This window comes from Megalops cyprinoides, chromosome 5 (assembly GCF_013368585.1).
Source record: "Megalops cyprinoides isolate fMegCyp1 chromosome 5, fMegCyp1.pri, whole genome shotgun sequence".
Classification (NCBI taxonomy): domain Eukaryota; kingdom Metazoa; phylum Chordata; class Actinopteri; order Elopiformes; family Megalopidae; genus Megalops; species Megalops cyprinoides.
Window position 1 is genome coordinate 17,895,492 of NC_050587.1, and position 18,224 is coordinate 17,913,715.

Sequence of the window (18,224 nt, forward strand, 5' to 3'; positions counted from 1 at the left end):
CTAGAACTTCTGCCTCTTATTAAACCGTTTTCCATTAGTACTTCAATGTTGCTTTATCGTAACAGTCCCATAACTGCTTGTTCATATTCCATTACATTATTGTCATTTTGCAGACGCTCTTATCCAAAGCGACTTACATAGGTTACACCTTTACATGCTACCCATTTACACAGCTGGGTATTTACTGAGGCAATTCTGGATTAAGTACCTTGCCCAAGGGTACAGCAGCTGTGCCAGAGCAGGGAATCAAACCTGCAACCTTTTGGTTACAAGCCCCTTACCACTTCTCCTTACCACTACACGACACTGGCACCACTATGCCACAGTCTCTTACAAAATAATGCAACATGAAACTACACATGAGGGAAGAGGGAAGTACAGCTTAGCATTTCAATTCAGGATTCTTAGCATTTTAATGTGTCAGGTTCAGCTGGGTGGACGATAGTTACATAAACCTGTCATACAAACTTTCCAGATCACAGCCACAGAAGAGGAGCTTCAAGGCTTCAGAGCTTCTCTGAGCTTGGGGTGGGAGAGTTGGAAATGCATTAAATCATCATTAAAAAGTGAGAGGAAATGATTCGGAAAAGGTACTTATTATGAAGCGTGTATCTATCTATGTGGAAAAAAAATCTACTGAGGACATGGTTCAGCACAGGTCTACTAAGTCATTTAGACTTTCATAGTTTGTACAGAATTATCCTTGTCATTCTTTGCAACAAGGTCTGTACGTGTTCCTGTAACAGTGGATCCTGTGCGGTTTACACCAGTGCAAAGCTCTCAATGGTCCCCAGGGTTCTGCTCATACAGTACCTTAGTTGCACTTTGGTTTCTCAAAGGAGGGTAAGGCAGGCAGCTGTGGTCATCAATCAGCAGAGTCATGCCTTGCTCGTCCTCAGACTAGGCCCTCTCACTGCCAGCCCTATGAGCTGAAGCATTACTCTCTCATCGCATGCCTCCCACCTTCCCCAAACCCAGGAAAAGTCAGTGGCGTCAGTGGGTCAAAAAGCAATGCTCAGAGCAGGTCTGTTCTTTCTGACTGTCCACTTCCTAGCTAAGATGATAACAAAAAAGGCCTTTACTTTGCATTGATCTCTGGATAATCCTGTTACACTGTTACATAATCAGTTCATTACATTTCCATTGAGAATCTGCGGCTTATGGCTATGAGCCTGTATACTGTATATAAATCATTTATTGTGTGTACCTGTTTATTTCACATGGAATAAAAAGCTATCATTTGGGAGCTACAACAGCATGCTGGTACTGTTTACCGAGCGCCCAATTACTATTGGATTTGCATATCCAATTTAACTCCAATTAGCTACTTATCCCATCATTAGCTTATTTCATCTGAGCAACTTGTATCCATGTTCACCTTTTAATGAGTCTTATACACCTTACACATCTCCCTGTGTCTGAATCAGACTTTCCAGATTTCACTAGTATACAGAAAGTTTCAGTGATCTGTTCAGAATCTGGAAGAGATCTGATCTAGCCTGACTTCAGATGTTCAGATTTTGTGGACTATACAAACACATTAGAATAAAGAGGCACCTTCTGGGCATGTACTGAAGCCAGCAAGCTAATTAATGCTAGCTATAAAATATTTCTACTTTTTTGAGAGTATTCATTGATATCAAGGGAATGAAAAACATCTGCTGCCTGTTATCCAAATGGAATTTCAGTTGGCCTTGCCCAAGCCAATGAACCAACTGACCCAATGACCAAACAAGACATTACTCTCAAGTCAAAGCAACATGTGATTATTTTTAAACTCTGAGCTTCAGCGTGACCTCACAAAAGTGAGGAAACCTCACACCATTTCTCCTTCTCATAGTCTGTAGTTAATTCCCATGAAAAGGCAAAATACAGCACCAGTGCCAAAGAAAACAACTGACAGTACCAGTTCATTTACACACTAATGAACTCACAGACCTATGTGTTAAACGCTTAGGGCCAACTGACTTCACAGTATATTGTGAAATAACAAAAAAATCTGTCAACAGCCAAGTCATATCATGCCGCCTACATGTGGCACTGAAAAAATCCAAGGCATAAAACACAGTGTGTAAAATCATAATAAATTACTTGTGTTTTTGTATTACTGTGGAAGAAATGAACAATAATTTGCACTCCACAGAGCTCCACTGTAACCCTTGTGGAGGTTACCGCTGCGATTCATGTCGGAGGGTGCCGACCTCAGCAGCTCTGTGTACCCTTCTCAGTTTTCTTTTGACACAGAGCCATCACCTGATACATCTCGACTCCTGACACATGCCCCGCAGGGGTTGCGGTGTGGGGGAGGGAGCCCACGTCAAACCCCACCTGAGCCCCGGGTACCGGCTCCCAAAATAACCTGAATCAGCAAGAGGCGCGGTAACCTGAGCGAGGGCACCCTCGGCCTGCTCCGGCCGGAACGCCCCGCAGCGAAAACAAGCGGCTTCCGCGGGACCTTATCGCAGGGGAAAAAATCTGAAAGACAAGCTCCGTGCTACCTGGAATAAACACTCTGCTGAAGTACGCCCGAATAAGACCAGCGTTGATTTGACAGGTTCCTTTTATGCTGGTTCTACGGGTCGTAAATCATGACCTTGTTAACCCGAACGCTGCCGTCAGTGTAACCGTAGCGGTCACATTTCCGCACACGCTGGAAGTCATCTTGCATTGCTGCCCCGCCTCCCCCTCCCCCTCACCCTCCCCTTCCCTCCAGTGCCCTCTCTCTACTCTCAGAGATGACAGACTGCTCAGCAGTTGGGTTGCGATGATCGTTACGACACTGACTGCGATTTCCACATTCAGTGCTCCGAGCTGCCCCCGTGTCGCACCCTACTGAGGAGGAAAGGTATTTGGGTAATTGGGCACAGAGACTGATTGCCCATTGTACGTCTCTGTCTCGATGAAGAACCCCATGTGAACCCATGGTTACAAGAAACAAAACAAAATGATGCAAGCATCCATTCTCATGCCTTCATTGAAATTCTGCTTCAAGTGATATTGCTTAGAAGCAGTGACGCAAAACAATATTGGAACAGGGGAAAAAAAACACAACTTTCAGACACATGCCTTGTAAACTCTGCATCGTTAACTAAAACACAGGCTTAATTTGACTGCTGTACAGGATCCCTGCAAAGAGCTGTCTGGAGCATGCTGTGCTGAATAAGGCCCATATTTTAATCATTGCTTTAGATAACTACACCATGACTGTCTTCCCTGATAAGGCTGCCCAACTGTCCTTTACATTTCACATCAGTGCTCCACTGGCTCTTTGTTGTGAGCAACGGCAAACGAAATACAAAAGAAAAACATTATCGTGACAAAAAAAAAGAACTAAGTTTCCACCTGCCAGTTAGCACAGACCCAGCAGAGTGATCTCAAAGGAATGACTCATGGGTTACAATACATGTATATGTTCAATGTCAATGTTCAGTGTTGAGTTCAAAGTACACTCGATAGCAGACAGACTATGATGTTAACACAATTCACTTAATATGGACACTGAAGGTAAATTATGTCCAGTAAATGGTTATATAAGCCAACTGACATTACAAACAGTAATATTTAGCAAGATAATCTTCAAAATTTACATGATGTTCATTCTTTGAAGTTGCTTCAATGATACCCAGACACAGTGCACAATTGTTAGAGGATCCTTCTTTTCAAAACTGTTCACAACCTGGCTTTAAATCACACCCCTTTTTGGTTTAAACCACAATTACCACAACAGAATTTTAATGACCCTTCCACCACCATACACTAAAACCAAGATTATCATTGTCCCAGGCCCTTACAGAAAGCATACTAAAAACATAAATCATTAAATACAAGAATGTGCTGTAATTTACAATTTAAAAATATGGTATTTGGCCTCCAATCAACTGCAATTGACCAACCTGAGATTTTGTTTAAAAAAAACATGTTTTACTGTAGATATTTTGGGGCAAATAATCTATACCTATAAATGTTGAGTCCTTGGTTTGGGGCACAGCTGAAGACTGCAGAGTCAGGTGAATCCAGTAACTGAGGTACTGGAAACTCTGCACTCGTGTGTGATCATTTATGGCTCTCATAAACTCTAAAGATTTATTTGATATTTGATAACCACTTTTAACCTGAGAATCACAGTGCTATGATTAATGAGTCAGTAGTAATTGCTCTTAGTTTTGAGAATGTGTGTACAGTTCATATTGCATGGCTGCTTTTCAAAAGACATTTAATGTGTATGACAAATGGGTCACTGGTTATACATTTTGCATTAAACTGTAGTTTGACTTTTTATGATGGTATCTCATTGCCCAATGTCTGCCTTATTGATGCATCTGCTGGTTCAAGGAGAAACGTGTTCCCCTTTGTAAACTTTCCTCTTTATATAATACAATAAAATGTTTTTTTCCCCAGACACTCCACACTAGGTTCATGAAGTGATATTTGCACATGAAGATATGCATAAAAGCAAATGCATATAAATGCATATATATTTCTGATTAACTTTCAGAATAGGTATCCTGGTGATACATTTGTATGGGCTATTACAAGCACCACCAAGTGAACACCATGATAAACAACTAAACAATTTCCTTCTGTGGAGAAAAGGCCTGCTGACACAGAAAACCTAGAAAGTAAGTGAACTCTTAAATTACACGGAGCCATGGCAACTGTTCTTTTGTCACAAATATTCTTTTTAGATCCCTCGGCCCACATTCTCTGCAAAGATTTGGAAGACTTATGATTCTTAAATAATAACCCTGCGGTGTGCTTTGGCATGCGGTCCGAGAGCGTTTCGCACGTCGCTGCGCGGCTGCGGAGTAACGCTGTCTTAATTAGCTCCTCGCTGAATTGTCTCTCCAGCACAATGGCTGACATTCAGGTTTGGCAGAGCACGAGGGGAAGTGGGCTGGACGTGTAGCTGCCGCCACTGAGGTGAGGGGAGCTGCCCGACACCCGGCCCCCCGGCCCCCAGCCCCCAGCCCCAGCCCCCGCCCCCAAGCAACCTGCTGGAGGTTTCTGCCACCGTTATTAAGGCAACAACAACAACAATCTCGACCGCGCGAGGGATAACGTCGCCGCACATTCGCAATGCCAACGACATCGCCACCTGAATGCAGAAAGGAGGAAACTCGACTGCAAAGCTGCTTTAGCCAAACAAAGCAGAGCAGAGCAGCATCGAGTTGCCTGTGTCTTACATTTACAATTAGGCACCTGGCAGACGTTCTCATCCGTGGTGACGTACAAAGCAAGCGTACAGAGGTGCATGTAATAAGGTCCCATGGATGACCTACATACATATATACATACAGAAAACTACAGGCCACATCCAAACGTGTCAATCCGTCAAACAGCACTGTAATAACCAGTCACGCAAAGTGCTACATATAATTCAATTTCTGTGAAAATTTTAACAAGTGCAATAATACCCTTCAGTGATACACAAGTAAAGGAAAAATTTAAATGTTATTAATGGGTAGGGGAGCCAAGATGAAGGGGGGGGGGGGGGGGTGGGTCAGCCTGCAGTGGGCATCATACTACAGGACATCCACCAATAGGGACAAGATGAGAGCTGTCCCACAGGTGAGAACATTACCCAAAAGGGCAAGAAAGGGTGTCAACTGCAGACATTACCACTGTGCATGGGTACCCTTTCACTCTCACTAAAAATAGCCTGTGCAGCTAACAGTAATGGTAGAAAGCAAAGTGTACTAGAGCTGGCCGGCAATACTGCTGGAATCATTTTCATCAGGTAACAAATTCACTGAGGACTGTAGTCACACCCCACTACACAGTCCTCCGCGCAGCACAGTCCATGGTAATGGCAGGAGGAGAGACAAAATGTTTTTTTTTTTTCATATTTTGTGCTGATGGCACCAACAACATCCAGCCCACTCCAAATAAATAAAACACTGACAGCTTTCAACAAAGTTCTCACAGCCCTAGAAAATTTAAAGAGAGACCATCGGAAACATTCTCGTCCAAATAAACCTCAGATGGCCAAATGTGGCATGAAAAGCCCTGGAAGAGTCATGAACAGCAGACCAAAGTCTGGAAATTCCACGTACACCTACCAAAGTCACCAAAGTCACCAACCAAACACCTACCACACCCATTTCCAGAAATCTCTCTCACTATCACAAGAGAAAGGACAGTCTCTTACAACAGTTTCCTGAAAAGCTGCTGATGACCACCTAAAAACTCTTGCGTTGATACGCATTCATGGTTTGGGTTGTCCGAATATAAGAAAGAAACTGTAAGCCTGGGCTAAAGGGGTGCTGTTGTACTATACGGCAGTGAGGAGGACTCTGTCGAAATTCGCCTGTGCTCCTTCTGCCCCTTAAAAATGAAACCGGCACACTGTGTCGAGCGATGATGACAGAGTTCATGTGGGCTGAGAGCTGGCTGACCTGCATGTAGAACAAACAAGGCTGTGAGCATGAGAGAGGAAGTGAGGGAGTGAGGCAAAGTGAAAGGTGGATATGAATGTCTATCTCTATTCAATAATGAGACTTGAAAAGTATGAAAGTATACTTCCACCAAGAAATGAAAAGTATACTTCCACCTATGTATGTGCAGGGAAACTGGCATGTGTTTATTAATCGTGTATTCCCTAGCATGTTCATATATTATTAAGCAACCAGAAAAGTTAAAGTATGGAGAGGCATCATGCTGGAAAAATTTTAGGGCAGATCCAATACAAATCCAGTGAAATGGCTGGCTTCAAACGTATTTGATTTTGAGACTGCTGTGACAACGGCTAACTGCAGCGTATGCATAGCGTGCACTCACCATCTCTTGGTAAATAATTCAGTTTGATGTTGATCTCTCCACCCCACACCTGCATTCATAGCAAAGAATACTCTAAAATATATATTCAGGAAACAAATGTAGCAGATGGAGAAAATTTAGACAGTGACTGGAAATGAATGAGATCTTACTGCTTTACTATGAGGCTGTCAATTCTAATGAAATCAATTCAAGTCAATTCTGATGAAGATGGAAAGGATGGTGTGAAAATAAGGCCAGAAGAGGGGGTGGGTGTGGCAGACTGTGTAAGTGGTGACACAATGTTTACCTTAGCTGTGGTTACAGTCAGGAGTTACATTGTAATTATTTTGGCTTTGTTCCTTATGGGTTTCCTTCTTCGCATGCATAAAATTTGTATAAATCTTGTCCCCCTGCCAGAAAACACTGGCTGCATTATACAGCTTGCGTCTTCGACATCCTGGGAAATCCAAGTACCTAGCTTGCTAGGTCCATCCATATGATAATCGCAGAAATATCTTTGAACTCACAACTTTGTTATTCCAACATATAATTTGATATGTTGCCTGTGCAAGAATTGGTCCCTCAAAGGATTATGAGGCTGAATGAAAATCAGTATGTGAATGACAATAAAAATAAATCTGCTCTTAACGTAATGTATCTAGATGCGCTATATATAGGAGTGTTCATACAAGGCTACATTTCTGACTGCCCTCTACCACTGACGCCAGGTTGCGAACTACAAGGAGATTTAGACATCTTTAATCCCTTTTGTTCGACCCAATATTGTACAAAATGAATCCTGAGTTAAGGCACCGTGCCAAAGTCCTTTTTAATTCCTAAAATATTCATAATGTGGAAGTATATTCTCATGCAAAATCCTGCTCCTTGGCAAATCAGTTAAGAGGTCTTAACTTCACACGCAGACCATGAACACAACTCAGGGAAGAGAAATAATTCATGTCTGTATTAAATATACCGCAAAGCATTAAAATAGATCATGTGGTTTAGCAGAGATTGTAGTAGGAATGTACATAAGCTCAGACTTTGTAGAGTCAGTGTGGTTCAAGGTTAGAGCAGGAGTAAAACATGCTTATGTAAGGTCATGGTTTATTTATTTAGCAGTAGTGGACTTGGAAACAAAAAATACAACAGAAGGAAACCCCACAGGGACATACACCACAAATGATCACTGCTGTCAGTAAAGTCAATCAAACACAGGTGTGAAAAATAATAAAATGGAAAGCAGAGGTGGTGAAAATATCCAGGTGGCAGTGTAGCATAGTGGTTAAGGAGCAGGACTCGTAACCGAAAGGTTGCCGGTTCAATCCCCGCTGGGACACTGCTGCTGTACCCTTGGGCAAGGTACTTAACCCACAGTTGCCTCAGTAAATATCCAGCTGTATAAATGGATAACATTGTAAAACAACTATCACCTATGTAAGTCGCTTTGGATAAAAGCGTCTGCCAAATGAATAAATGTAAATGTATCCAGCAATTTTAATAGCAGAACATGAGTGACAGACCACAACGCTAAAGAAGTGGACAAGTAAACACACCTGGGTGCCAATGGTAACAAGAAAAAATGTAGGCGAAGGCGCCACGAGAAAGTGAATCCAGAAAGCAAGAAGATGCTCCATGAAATAGTAATGTAGTGCTCAGGTCACATTAAAAACAATACTTCCACCTAATAAATATAGCTGGGTTTATCGTGCACATCTGAAGCTTTGAAAATTATTGATGATGTGAAATTGAGAAAGACTCATTTGCATAGTGTCTTATAAAAACACAGAACAAATGCCTGAAGAGTCAGCGCTGAGGTGAACCCAGGAGAAGGGAACTGGATGAGACACGCTCTGAGTATGAATGAGCCATTGTTTGACAGCTGCGAGGTGAAAAGCACAGGATAACGACTTGGAGGCAAATGACAGAGAAAGAAAGGAAGAGGTAAACCCGGGTGGAAACACAGCCAGCTGAGAGATCTGGGAGAAAACAAGCAGTAGCCTCATGACCCATTTGGCCCAAGGGTTGAGAGAGGAGTTGATATCCATACGAGCATCTGAGAGCTTGTTGATCTTCACAAGACATTGGCGCCAAGACAAGAGGGGCCATCAATAACGCTGTGCAAAACAGAGGTCTAGCGGACATGGGAACCGAGCCTTTAGCTCACAGGCTTTGGGCCCGAGCAGATCCCTATAGATGCTGTGGAATGTCAGAGAGTTCGTTTCTCTCTGGGTTATTCACAACGCACAGCGTCGGTCATGACTTCATCGCCACAACATCTGCTCAAGCTAATGTCACCCCCCCCCCCCCCCCCCCCCAAACTCTCTCCCAGCAAAAACCCGGCACAGCTCCTAAGAGGACAGAGATGTTTACACTGAACCCAAACAGCTGGGCTCAGGCCTGTGACAAAAAAGGCATGAATTCTACAGCGAAAGTCCTTGTGCTTTGTGAACCCGCAACACAGGGATCCCTTGGCCTTAGCTGTTAGCCTTGTGCTCACTTCAACCCAGCCCTTTGCACATTGATAAAATAAAAAGGGAAATACACTTTCCGGCCATAAGGTCCATAGCACGCTTTGAACCTTGCGCTCTGATATTCTCAATAGGGGGGACAGTTTCCTGTGTTGACATAAATTGTTGCCGGATAAAAACAGCCTCTCCTTCAGGGTTCACAGAAAATTCTGCTTGCTGGAAAAGAGAGCAAAGCAGACTCAGTCTACTGGAGGAGATAACTATCAAAATGAATTATGGTGATTACTGTAAGGGCTTTATCATGGAAATACTGTGTATTTCAAACCCGTCCAAGTCTTACTTCTTCATCGTGCACAAAAATATGCATGGATATGTATGCAGTACAACTATATTTTAAATATGTAGGTCTCATGAACATCAGCCAACTCACCTCCATACATGGCATATTTTGAGTGCATGGCATCTAAGCCATTTAAATAACCCAATGAAGCAAAACCATGGAAGGGCAATGTAAACTAAGAAAAGTATGTTTAAACTTCTGAAATATTTTCCCTGTCTGCCAATCTGGGACCTTTACCTCTTTGGAAACAGTCTGTTCCTCTTAGAATGTAGAGAGGCTCAGTCACTCACTATAACATCTTAACTGTACTGCTGGACCAGACTGACCACATGGTGAGAGCAACATAATGTGCACTAAAAAAATAAAATCCTGCACAAGTAGGTGCACCATCATACACTTCAACCTTCAGTAAGTCAAACTGACTTAATATACATCTATACATGAAGGCAGAAAGGATGTTTGAGCTAAGGAAAAAGCACAAATGCAATGAAACTCACATTCAGCAAACTCCTATTTGTGATCTTTGTACCCTGAGTAGCATGGTGTCTTCTAGCTGGGTTGGGCAGCCAAGACACATTTCCAGAGGCAAATGGGACATTTATCTGCCAGGATGTTCACTTTACTTTAGATCCTAATCTCTGCGTCTATGTCTGCCTTTGATAATCCCTTAACATTAACAGGATTATCCCATCCACACTTGACTACCATCAGTCCACTTCCTGAATGAACTCTACCCTTAACTCACAAAAAAAAATTATAAACGGATGGAATGACTGAGACGACACCTGGGAAAAGTCATGCGACCATCCCGACTGCTGGCAAAACACTTCTTTCTGCCACCTTACTAGTTTACACAACTTCAAGTGCTCATTTTCCAACCTCAGGCACATTCCAAACAGCACTGTTTAGTGTATGGCAAGCCAGCGTTTGCCACTTCCGTACTGCACTCGCACATAAGCTATAATGATACAGGTACAAACTTATGTTCCTGCAAGTTCCTCAGCTCAACAGATTTAGCCTATATTGGTGGTCTGCTGTATGACAACACTGAAGAAACAAGCTAGAAATACAGTGGAATAGCAACATGTGACCGTTAAAGATGCACAATGATTCAACACCCCAAGTTGAAAATGGCAAGTTTTGTTTAAGCTCTGCATTATGAGGATACCCAGCAAACACTGCAAGATGTTTTAAAGTAATGCCTTTTGACAATGTTTACAATTTACTCTTCAAATTTAATATACCTTCAATGTTCACAATTCTGATTTTGTCAGCACTGCCACTAACACAAGCTAAAGAAGGTCCATCTGGACCTTGTTAGTAGCTCACCATATATCATGTCATCATTTAATGATGTTATAGGGAGAGTATTTTTTAAATATAAATGTTGTTTCCTTTTCCGCACCTACATAAACCACAACCTAACATGAATCCACAACCAATAAGGTTTCAACAACTCAATCAGCTTTAATCAAACAACTTAAATCATCTCAGCATGGAAGGCTAAATATGTCACTGTTGAACAGTCAACACTCACACCACAACCTAAGAGTGAGGAAGTTAAAATACAGACAGCCTGCATCTCAGACAGCTGTGTATCAGTGTGCACTCGATCAGATTAAAATCACGTCACTCAACAGCAAGCTGGAGGAATCAATCTCCCCCTCCTAGGGGAAATTTCTTACCTTGTAGCCATTAGCAGAAGAATACCCTGGGACCGTAATATTCCTATGTAAAGGCATGATTATTGGTCCCAAATGTCCCTCTTTATCATATACAGGAGTTCTGCTATTTCCTCAGTAGAGAAGAAGACTGAGGTGGAATGGAAAAAAAAAAAAACAGCAGAAATTAAACCTCCGTCCTGTGATGACACCGCCATCCATGGGAGTAAGAGGAGTCTTAACCAGATTAAAAGTTAATCTTCTTAACGAATAAGCCATTGACTAACACAGGACATCCCCGTTTGCTAGCCTAGCTGCCGGCTAAAATATATTGCTGGTTATTTATATAGTGCTCTTACAGTTCCAGCTTACCATAAGATGAAGGGGGAGGGGTTTTGCATTATTAAACAATGTGGAAACTGGTTGAGACTGTTGATGCTACACAGTTGTTTTTTGGCTCTGGAAAGAAAGGTTTATTGAAATTGTCAGCCTTGGCTTCCTTTCCCTGTGAGGCTGAGAAGATGGAACAGGATAAGACAAGTTGCAACAATGAATTATGGTTTAGCTTGCTGAAAACAGTTCTTCTGTTGAAAAATTCAGATGAACTGTGCTGGGCTACCACTAAACACCACTAAAGAAAAATTATGGGGATTGATGACCACATAGGTTTGACTCTAAATGGATGGCATATATGTGTCCTGATTTTAACTTTTAAATGATAAATCTTAGAGACTTGTATAAAGCTCAACTTCCCTAGGAAAAGCAGGCTTTAAGTGCTTGAAACTTAGACCCAGAGGAAAGTGTTTGATTGGCTGTGTCAAAGACAGACCAAGTAGATGGTCCTTACAGTGCTGGCTGAGCAATGTTCATCACAATCAAGAAAACACCGCCTTTTAGTGTCTTCATTGTCTTCAGACAAAAGCCTAATGCCCTTTCGCCATGTTGTGATAATAACAGGGTTTGTTTAACGCATGTACCTATTTCAAGTTTGTTTTTATGTGACATAAAGCTGGTTCAAATTCTAAGGCAGTGGGTGTCAGCCAGATTCACCTGTTAAATTATATGGTACACCTTTGATCTGACAACCTATGAAAACAAAACTAAGACCTGGGGTTTTTTTAAAGCTTTCTATGAAACAATAAAACCTGAGGAAAATACTTAGTTGGATGTAGGAATTAATCACAGATTTTCCACGTAATTTTGTCAGCAAGTAATTTTAATCTCCCATTTGATATAATTTGTTTAATTATGACTGTAATTATAACAACTGGTAGGAGAACACCCACAGATGACCTTAAAAAATGCGGAAAATCCAGTTGTAAATGAGTAAATAGAGGCACGTGGACAAGTGCAGACACAAAGGTTGATAAAACAGAGGCCATGGAGATTAATAAAATGGCTAATAATGGCTCCAGGCAACCCCCTTCCAACCTCATTCCTCAATTAACAATTAAGACAATATGACAAAAGAAATATGACTATGAATATATGAATATGAATTCCTCTGCATTCATTTTTAACATTTTTTTCCGCGCACGGGTTATTTCTAACCAGAGTATACAACACAATGGAGCTTCCATCTTCAAAGATAGTTACATAAGGCCACCGAGTTAAGAGGCTTGTGACCCACACTATACAGTGTGCTAACAGGAAGAGACAAGCTGTTCTCTGTCAACTCTGTCGACATGTTTTATACCCACTCAATAAAGCCACTGCACAGCGACAAAAAATGTGAACAGTGCCAAACTGGTCGACCAACCACTATTTTGGAATTGTTTTTGCTACTGCTGGCAAAGGCCTGCTTTTTAAAAACTAACCATTAGCAAGTGCATGGGCATCCATGAAAAAGTAAAATGCAGGCACAAGATAAAGGCAAAGCCCAAAACACAGGCTGATTATATCAGAAGAAGAGGCTGAGAACAAGACACCCCACTGAGTGCTGATGCTGCTGCTGTTGCTGCTGAACTGGAGACTGAGTCCTTCAGACCTAAGAACAGGACACAATGCTATTTATGAGCCTCACTAAATTACAGTGTTTAGTTATCCCATGTAATCTAAGCAAAATCAAGAGCCAACATGGCTAAATCACTGAAATTTTTAATCAAGGTTCACTGCAAATTTTAATCAAGCCTTTAATCAAGGTGGATGTAAGCCAATTAGAGTAATGTGACATGAATCAAGGGAGTGACATACATGTACTTCACTGAAATTCAGTTTTCACCTCTGTTCTTTTACTCCCTCATGATATTCCTGCCTGACTTATAGATTATAGAGTTATAGATGAGTCCTTCACAACTCAAACACAACTGGATTTTGAGAAGCCAGTTACAGTATAGTTGGTACAGGCTGTTTTACCTCGTTCTGAAGAGGAACAGTTTGTGAAGAACAGATCAAACACAGAAATTAAATTATTTTCCAAAAATAAATTATGATACACTCACACATGAATTTCAAATCTGTGTGGAAGTGTTAAGTGTACAAAAAATTCAACATACAAGAAATTTGGTAAATTACTCTGTCAGTTATGGTCACATCTCCTCTTTTCGTGTTGATGTGATTTTCAGCAGAGGCAGCAGGCGTTTTGCAAGTTTTCTTTTTCGGCTGCTGCCATGACCATTATCACAAAGTAAAAATTCAGATACTTCTGCATGTTTTGCAAGCATGCACAGTTATACCCTTCTCCAACTGCTTCAGAGTGACTTAAGAATTAGCGTAAGATGGCATCCACTTTCAAAATCATGAGCGGATTTAGCTCTATGGAACCATCTATGTTTATGGGCAGCTTTTAAAGGTCCTGCCACCATTAATTCATTGTAACAGTGTTTGCGCAAGGGAATTTAAAACTGATGAGACACATATTGTTTTTGTGCTTTTGCATATAAACAATGTAGAGCAGAGTATCCCATTAATCAGTCCCAAAGGGGCACAGCATCCTAATTAATAAACCAAGATCCAATTAAAGAGGGCAGTGCTTTCAAAGTGCTCCATCTCCTTGCAGGTTTGCAACAGTCTGGTGAATAGCGTGGGTCTTAACGCTATGTCAGTCAGGGGTCTATTTGAATGTAAGTACACACTGCCATGCAGAGCAGTACAGTACGCCTCATCAAATAAACATGACTGGCGGACCAGGGAAAAGCACACGATAGCAGACTCTGGATCAGCAGTCAAGCACCACTCTGCTAATGACCGGACAAGCGCTGAATGGGTGAACAGTGAAAAGAACACACAATGCATGTCTGGAATCATTCCGAGTCACTGTTTCTAAAGCCTAACAGGAGAGCAGACTAGACTGACTTTGACCACATGTCCACACACAGTCATCTAGATAAGTTCTTTTTGGTGGGCTTTGAGCCATGATGGCTCAGATAAATTAAATCCAAGCTCTCTTACTGCATATAAAGAATAATATGAAAATTGTTCTGAGGATCTTCATCCGAAAGCATTTCACAAAGGGAAATAGTGATGATCTCCATGGTTGACCAGGACAAACGTGATGATTCACATTAAGAATTCGGGCAAAATAAATTACATGTAGAGCCACCTAAAACTACTCACCATACAAACGCAATCAGACTTGCCTAATGCAATTCCTTTGTCTCTTAGTTAGCGAACAATTTGGATAGAAATTATCAATGTTCATGGTCCTAAGCTTTGACTAAAAGAACAAAACCACATCTCCCAGGATGCAGTGTACAAAACTGTTTTCATGTTATATTGGTGTTTACATCTCTCTCTAACACACACACATACATATCATTTGAATCTGATGACAGAATGCAATTGCAAATTTCCAGATGTCAAAAATTCTATCAAGGAGAATGAAATGAAGTGCCATCTTATTGGTACTACTACATAATGTTCCATTCTCAATTCAGTTATTACAGAAACAGAATGATAAAAAAGGAGCACATACAGTCATAGATATCCCATTTCACCATGTACAGAAGGTTCTGCAGGGCTACGATGATTGTTGGGAAAAATCTTTATATTTCCCCCGGTAAAGAGGTCTTTACTCTTATTTAACTTAATGCCTCCTTCCTCTCAGGCCCAGTGTGCTCTGACCAAATTTACTCCCGCATTGACAGCTAGCCTACACACAGGCAGGCCCAGATCTGACCACCCCCATGTGTCTCTGAGGTGCATTGAAACAGTCACGATCAAGAGAGCAGAGCTGATGTGCAGCTGGTCTTAGGTAAACAAGGCTTCAGGAGATCACAAAGATAATCCACCACCATTCCCAGAGGCCTGACTCCCTCTAAATGAAGCAGGCTAATGACATAACCTGAGCCTGGGACCACGCCTCTTGGATGCCATTGGCTCATGTGCCCCTGTATTCACAGTCCCCTGACTTGGTGAGGGATGCGATGATCACGACTGGCTGATCGGGACTGGGACTTTCTACTGCCAGCAGTCAATGAAAGAGACAACGATTATCAGAAAAGCTGTTTAAACTCTAGGGATTAGCGCAGTGCCCTACCACTTAAAGAGGTGATCTCAAAGATTAGCCCTTGTCTAGAAATAGGCTAATTAGCTCTTTGTGCCAATCAGAGCTCATGAAACCAGTCCACAGACGGAAGCTGATCTACCTTCACAAGGTTTACTGTAGAGAGGATTCAATTTACGGAACCAAGTCCTGAGAAACAGAACCAATAGGTTGCTTCTTTTGTTAGCGCACCTTTCTTCCATGGCCATCAGTACACCTGCTCCTTACTTTATAGGTTTAATAAATCTATCTACAAATGAGGAATCAGCTCACACCTGTCAGATACATGAATGAGGCCATGGCTAGCCACACCTTCAAAGACTTAAAACACATTTGAGAAATAGGTTTAATGTCCCCAACAATATGCAAAGAAACACAGGGAGATGGCTATGTATCACTAATGCATATCATATATCTAACAAACGTCTTAAAGGTGTACACCAAAAATTCTTGCAAACAAGTGTCTCACTACTGATCCGTAGCAGTCTCGAGTGATTGTTAGGGAAATGAAATGGAAATAGCTGAGGAAATTACTGTACTTCAGAAAGAGGGAATGTGCTTAATCTCACTATTATGGGACCTCTAGTATGCTTTGCTAAGATCTAGCAATAAGTAGTTCTAAATCTTAAATTGGAGAACAGCGCATCAATTAATTTAAAATCAATTCTGTCGTCAAAGGAGTAAAGCATTCGGTTGTTTAATTTTGATGTAGCCGTCTGTGACTTGATGTAGCAAAATACAGCAAACATTCATAAATTAGCAATATTTTATTAATGTTAGCTACCTTGTTGAAAAAATTATTGTAACAGAGCATTGCACAGACAGACGGAATTGCACGTGTTCTACCTTCTATGTAAGAAAAATCCATGGGTCCAGCAATGTGCAGTGTCTGTTCGAGTCAAATCCTCACGAAGAGAAACTATCCAGATATACTTGAGAATAAACTGAGCATCTTGTTAGGATTAAGTTTTGCGAAGGCTTGTGCATTTACAAAGCATACCCCTTCAAGATCACCAGGAAGCAATTTTGAGGCAATGTGTTTGTTGTAGGATTAGGCTACTGTTGACGTCAAAAGAAACTGACCGAGAAGCACTAATCATGCCAACAGTGTCAAGAATTCAAAAAAGTAATTTGATCCAAACTAATTTGATTCGAAATAAACTCCGGCGATATACAGCTTAAGATCAGTAATCACTATCACTGTGTTTTCTTCAATTTTGTCGGTCCAGGTGTGTGTATGTTGCTTTAGCAAAAGTAGCAAACGCCTCACGTCATTTTTCGGGCTCCCTTCCCATTAGGTGTATCTCAGTAGTCTGTAGTCACGAATATAGATTTTTTTTTTTAAGTAAGGATTTCAAATGGACACAGCTGGTCACCAAAGAAGACAGCTACCCACTCTGTCCGTAAAGCATATGGTGCACCCAGGATTTAAATTCTCCAGGACAGCCTCGAGCGTATCATATTCGCAGGTGATAACGCTGCAGCAGCATGCTACCTTGGTGGGGAAAAACAGTCAATAACATCAATAATATCTCGGGAAATAAATATTTAATAAACGGTAACATGCATCCCTTTTATTTGCGTTTAATTTTGAAAAATAAGCCCTAGCTGCGTTTGTTCTGCATGAGTTCTGAACATTTCGGGGGGAAACAACGACACACACCTGTCTAACCCCACCCTTCACGTAAGGGAACCTGGTGTACATTAAAGGTTTATGTAGTTGATACACTTTTACCATTTCGTCTTCGTCCTCCTCTTCCTCGACGTATTCTTGGTTTTTACTACGCGGTTCCCCTTCTTCATTGCTGTCCTCCGTCTCGCTCTTTTCGTCTTCCTTCCCTTTCCCCGTTTGCGTTTCGCTGTCTGAAGAGTTTTCACTTAAATCGTCGATATGTCCGCAGACTGGTGGGCTCCCAATAGCTTTAATTTCCCCCTCGGACAAGGTTTCAGACCCCGACGAGCTTTGGCTGCCACCGTTTGCAAACCGATCAAAAACTTGGCCGTCCATTCTTCTTAATTGTTGGTAACTAGCACGATGACTTACTACAACCAGGATAGTAGTTCCAGGGAGACGTGCGTGCAAAGTGGCTTCACTGTCAAAACGTGTCCATTGAGATAAGACCGCACACTTCTTTGTATCCTGAAATCATCTTGAAGCAACGTCCTTCGGTGTACCACGGGAACAGCCGAAAAGTCCAATTCAAACCGGTATCAGCGCCAAGGCAGAGCGACACCATCTCACTCCTACATGGGAAGAAATGCTGCAGTTGCAATGGTCCTTACGCCCGAGCTTTTCACGAGACTCCGCCCACTTAAAGATAGGAGAGGTGATCCGCAGTGCAAACTTCAGTTTTCAATCGTGGCCACAGCTGCTGTAGGGGGAGAGATGACGTTTAAATTGGCCTGGTTTGAAACAAAGTTTAGCTTTTACGGAATAGTGTCCCCGAATTGTTATCATGGTTATCCCTCCATGATTAAAATGTCCCGGTACTCTCACTTCTACAGCGTGCGCG

General features: G+C 41.8%; 1 protein-coding gene across 7 annotated transcripts in view; it reads right to left on the reverse strand.

Annotated features, from left to right (window-relative positions):
* The window catches only part of mast4 (microtubule associated serine/threonine kinase family member 4), a 145,556-nt gene extending 127,603 nt beyond the window's left edge, over window positions 1-17,953 (reverse strand). For all 7 annotated transcript variants that reach the window (XM_036530123.1, XM_036530122.1, XM_036530120.1 and 4 more), the window contains exon 1: window positions 17,447-17,953. In XM_036530123.1, the coding sequence (XP_036386016.1) occupies window positions 17,447-17,719 (273 nt within the window). In that variant the 5' untranslated portion in view covers window positions 17,720-17,953. The remainder of the gene's footprint in view (window positions 1-17,446) is intronic.
* Window positions 17,954-18,224: the final 271 nt, after the last annotated feature.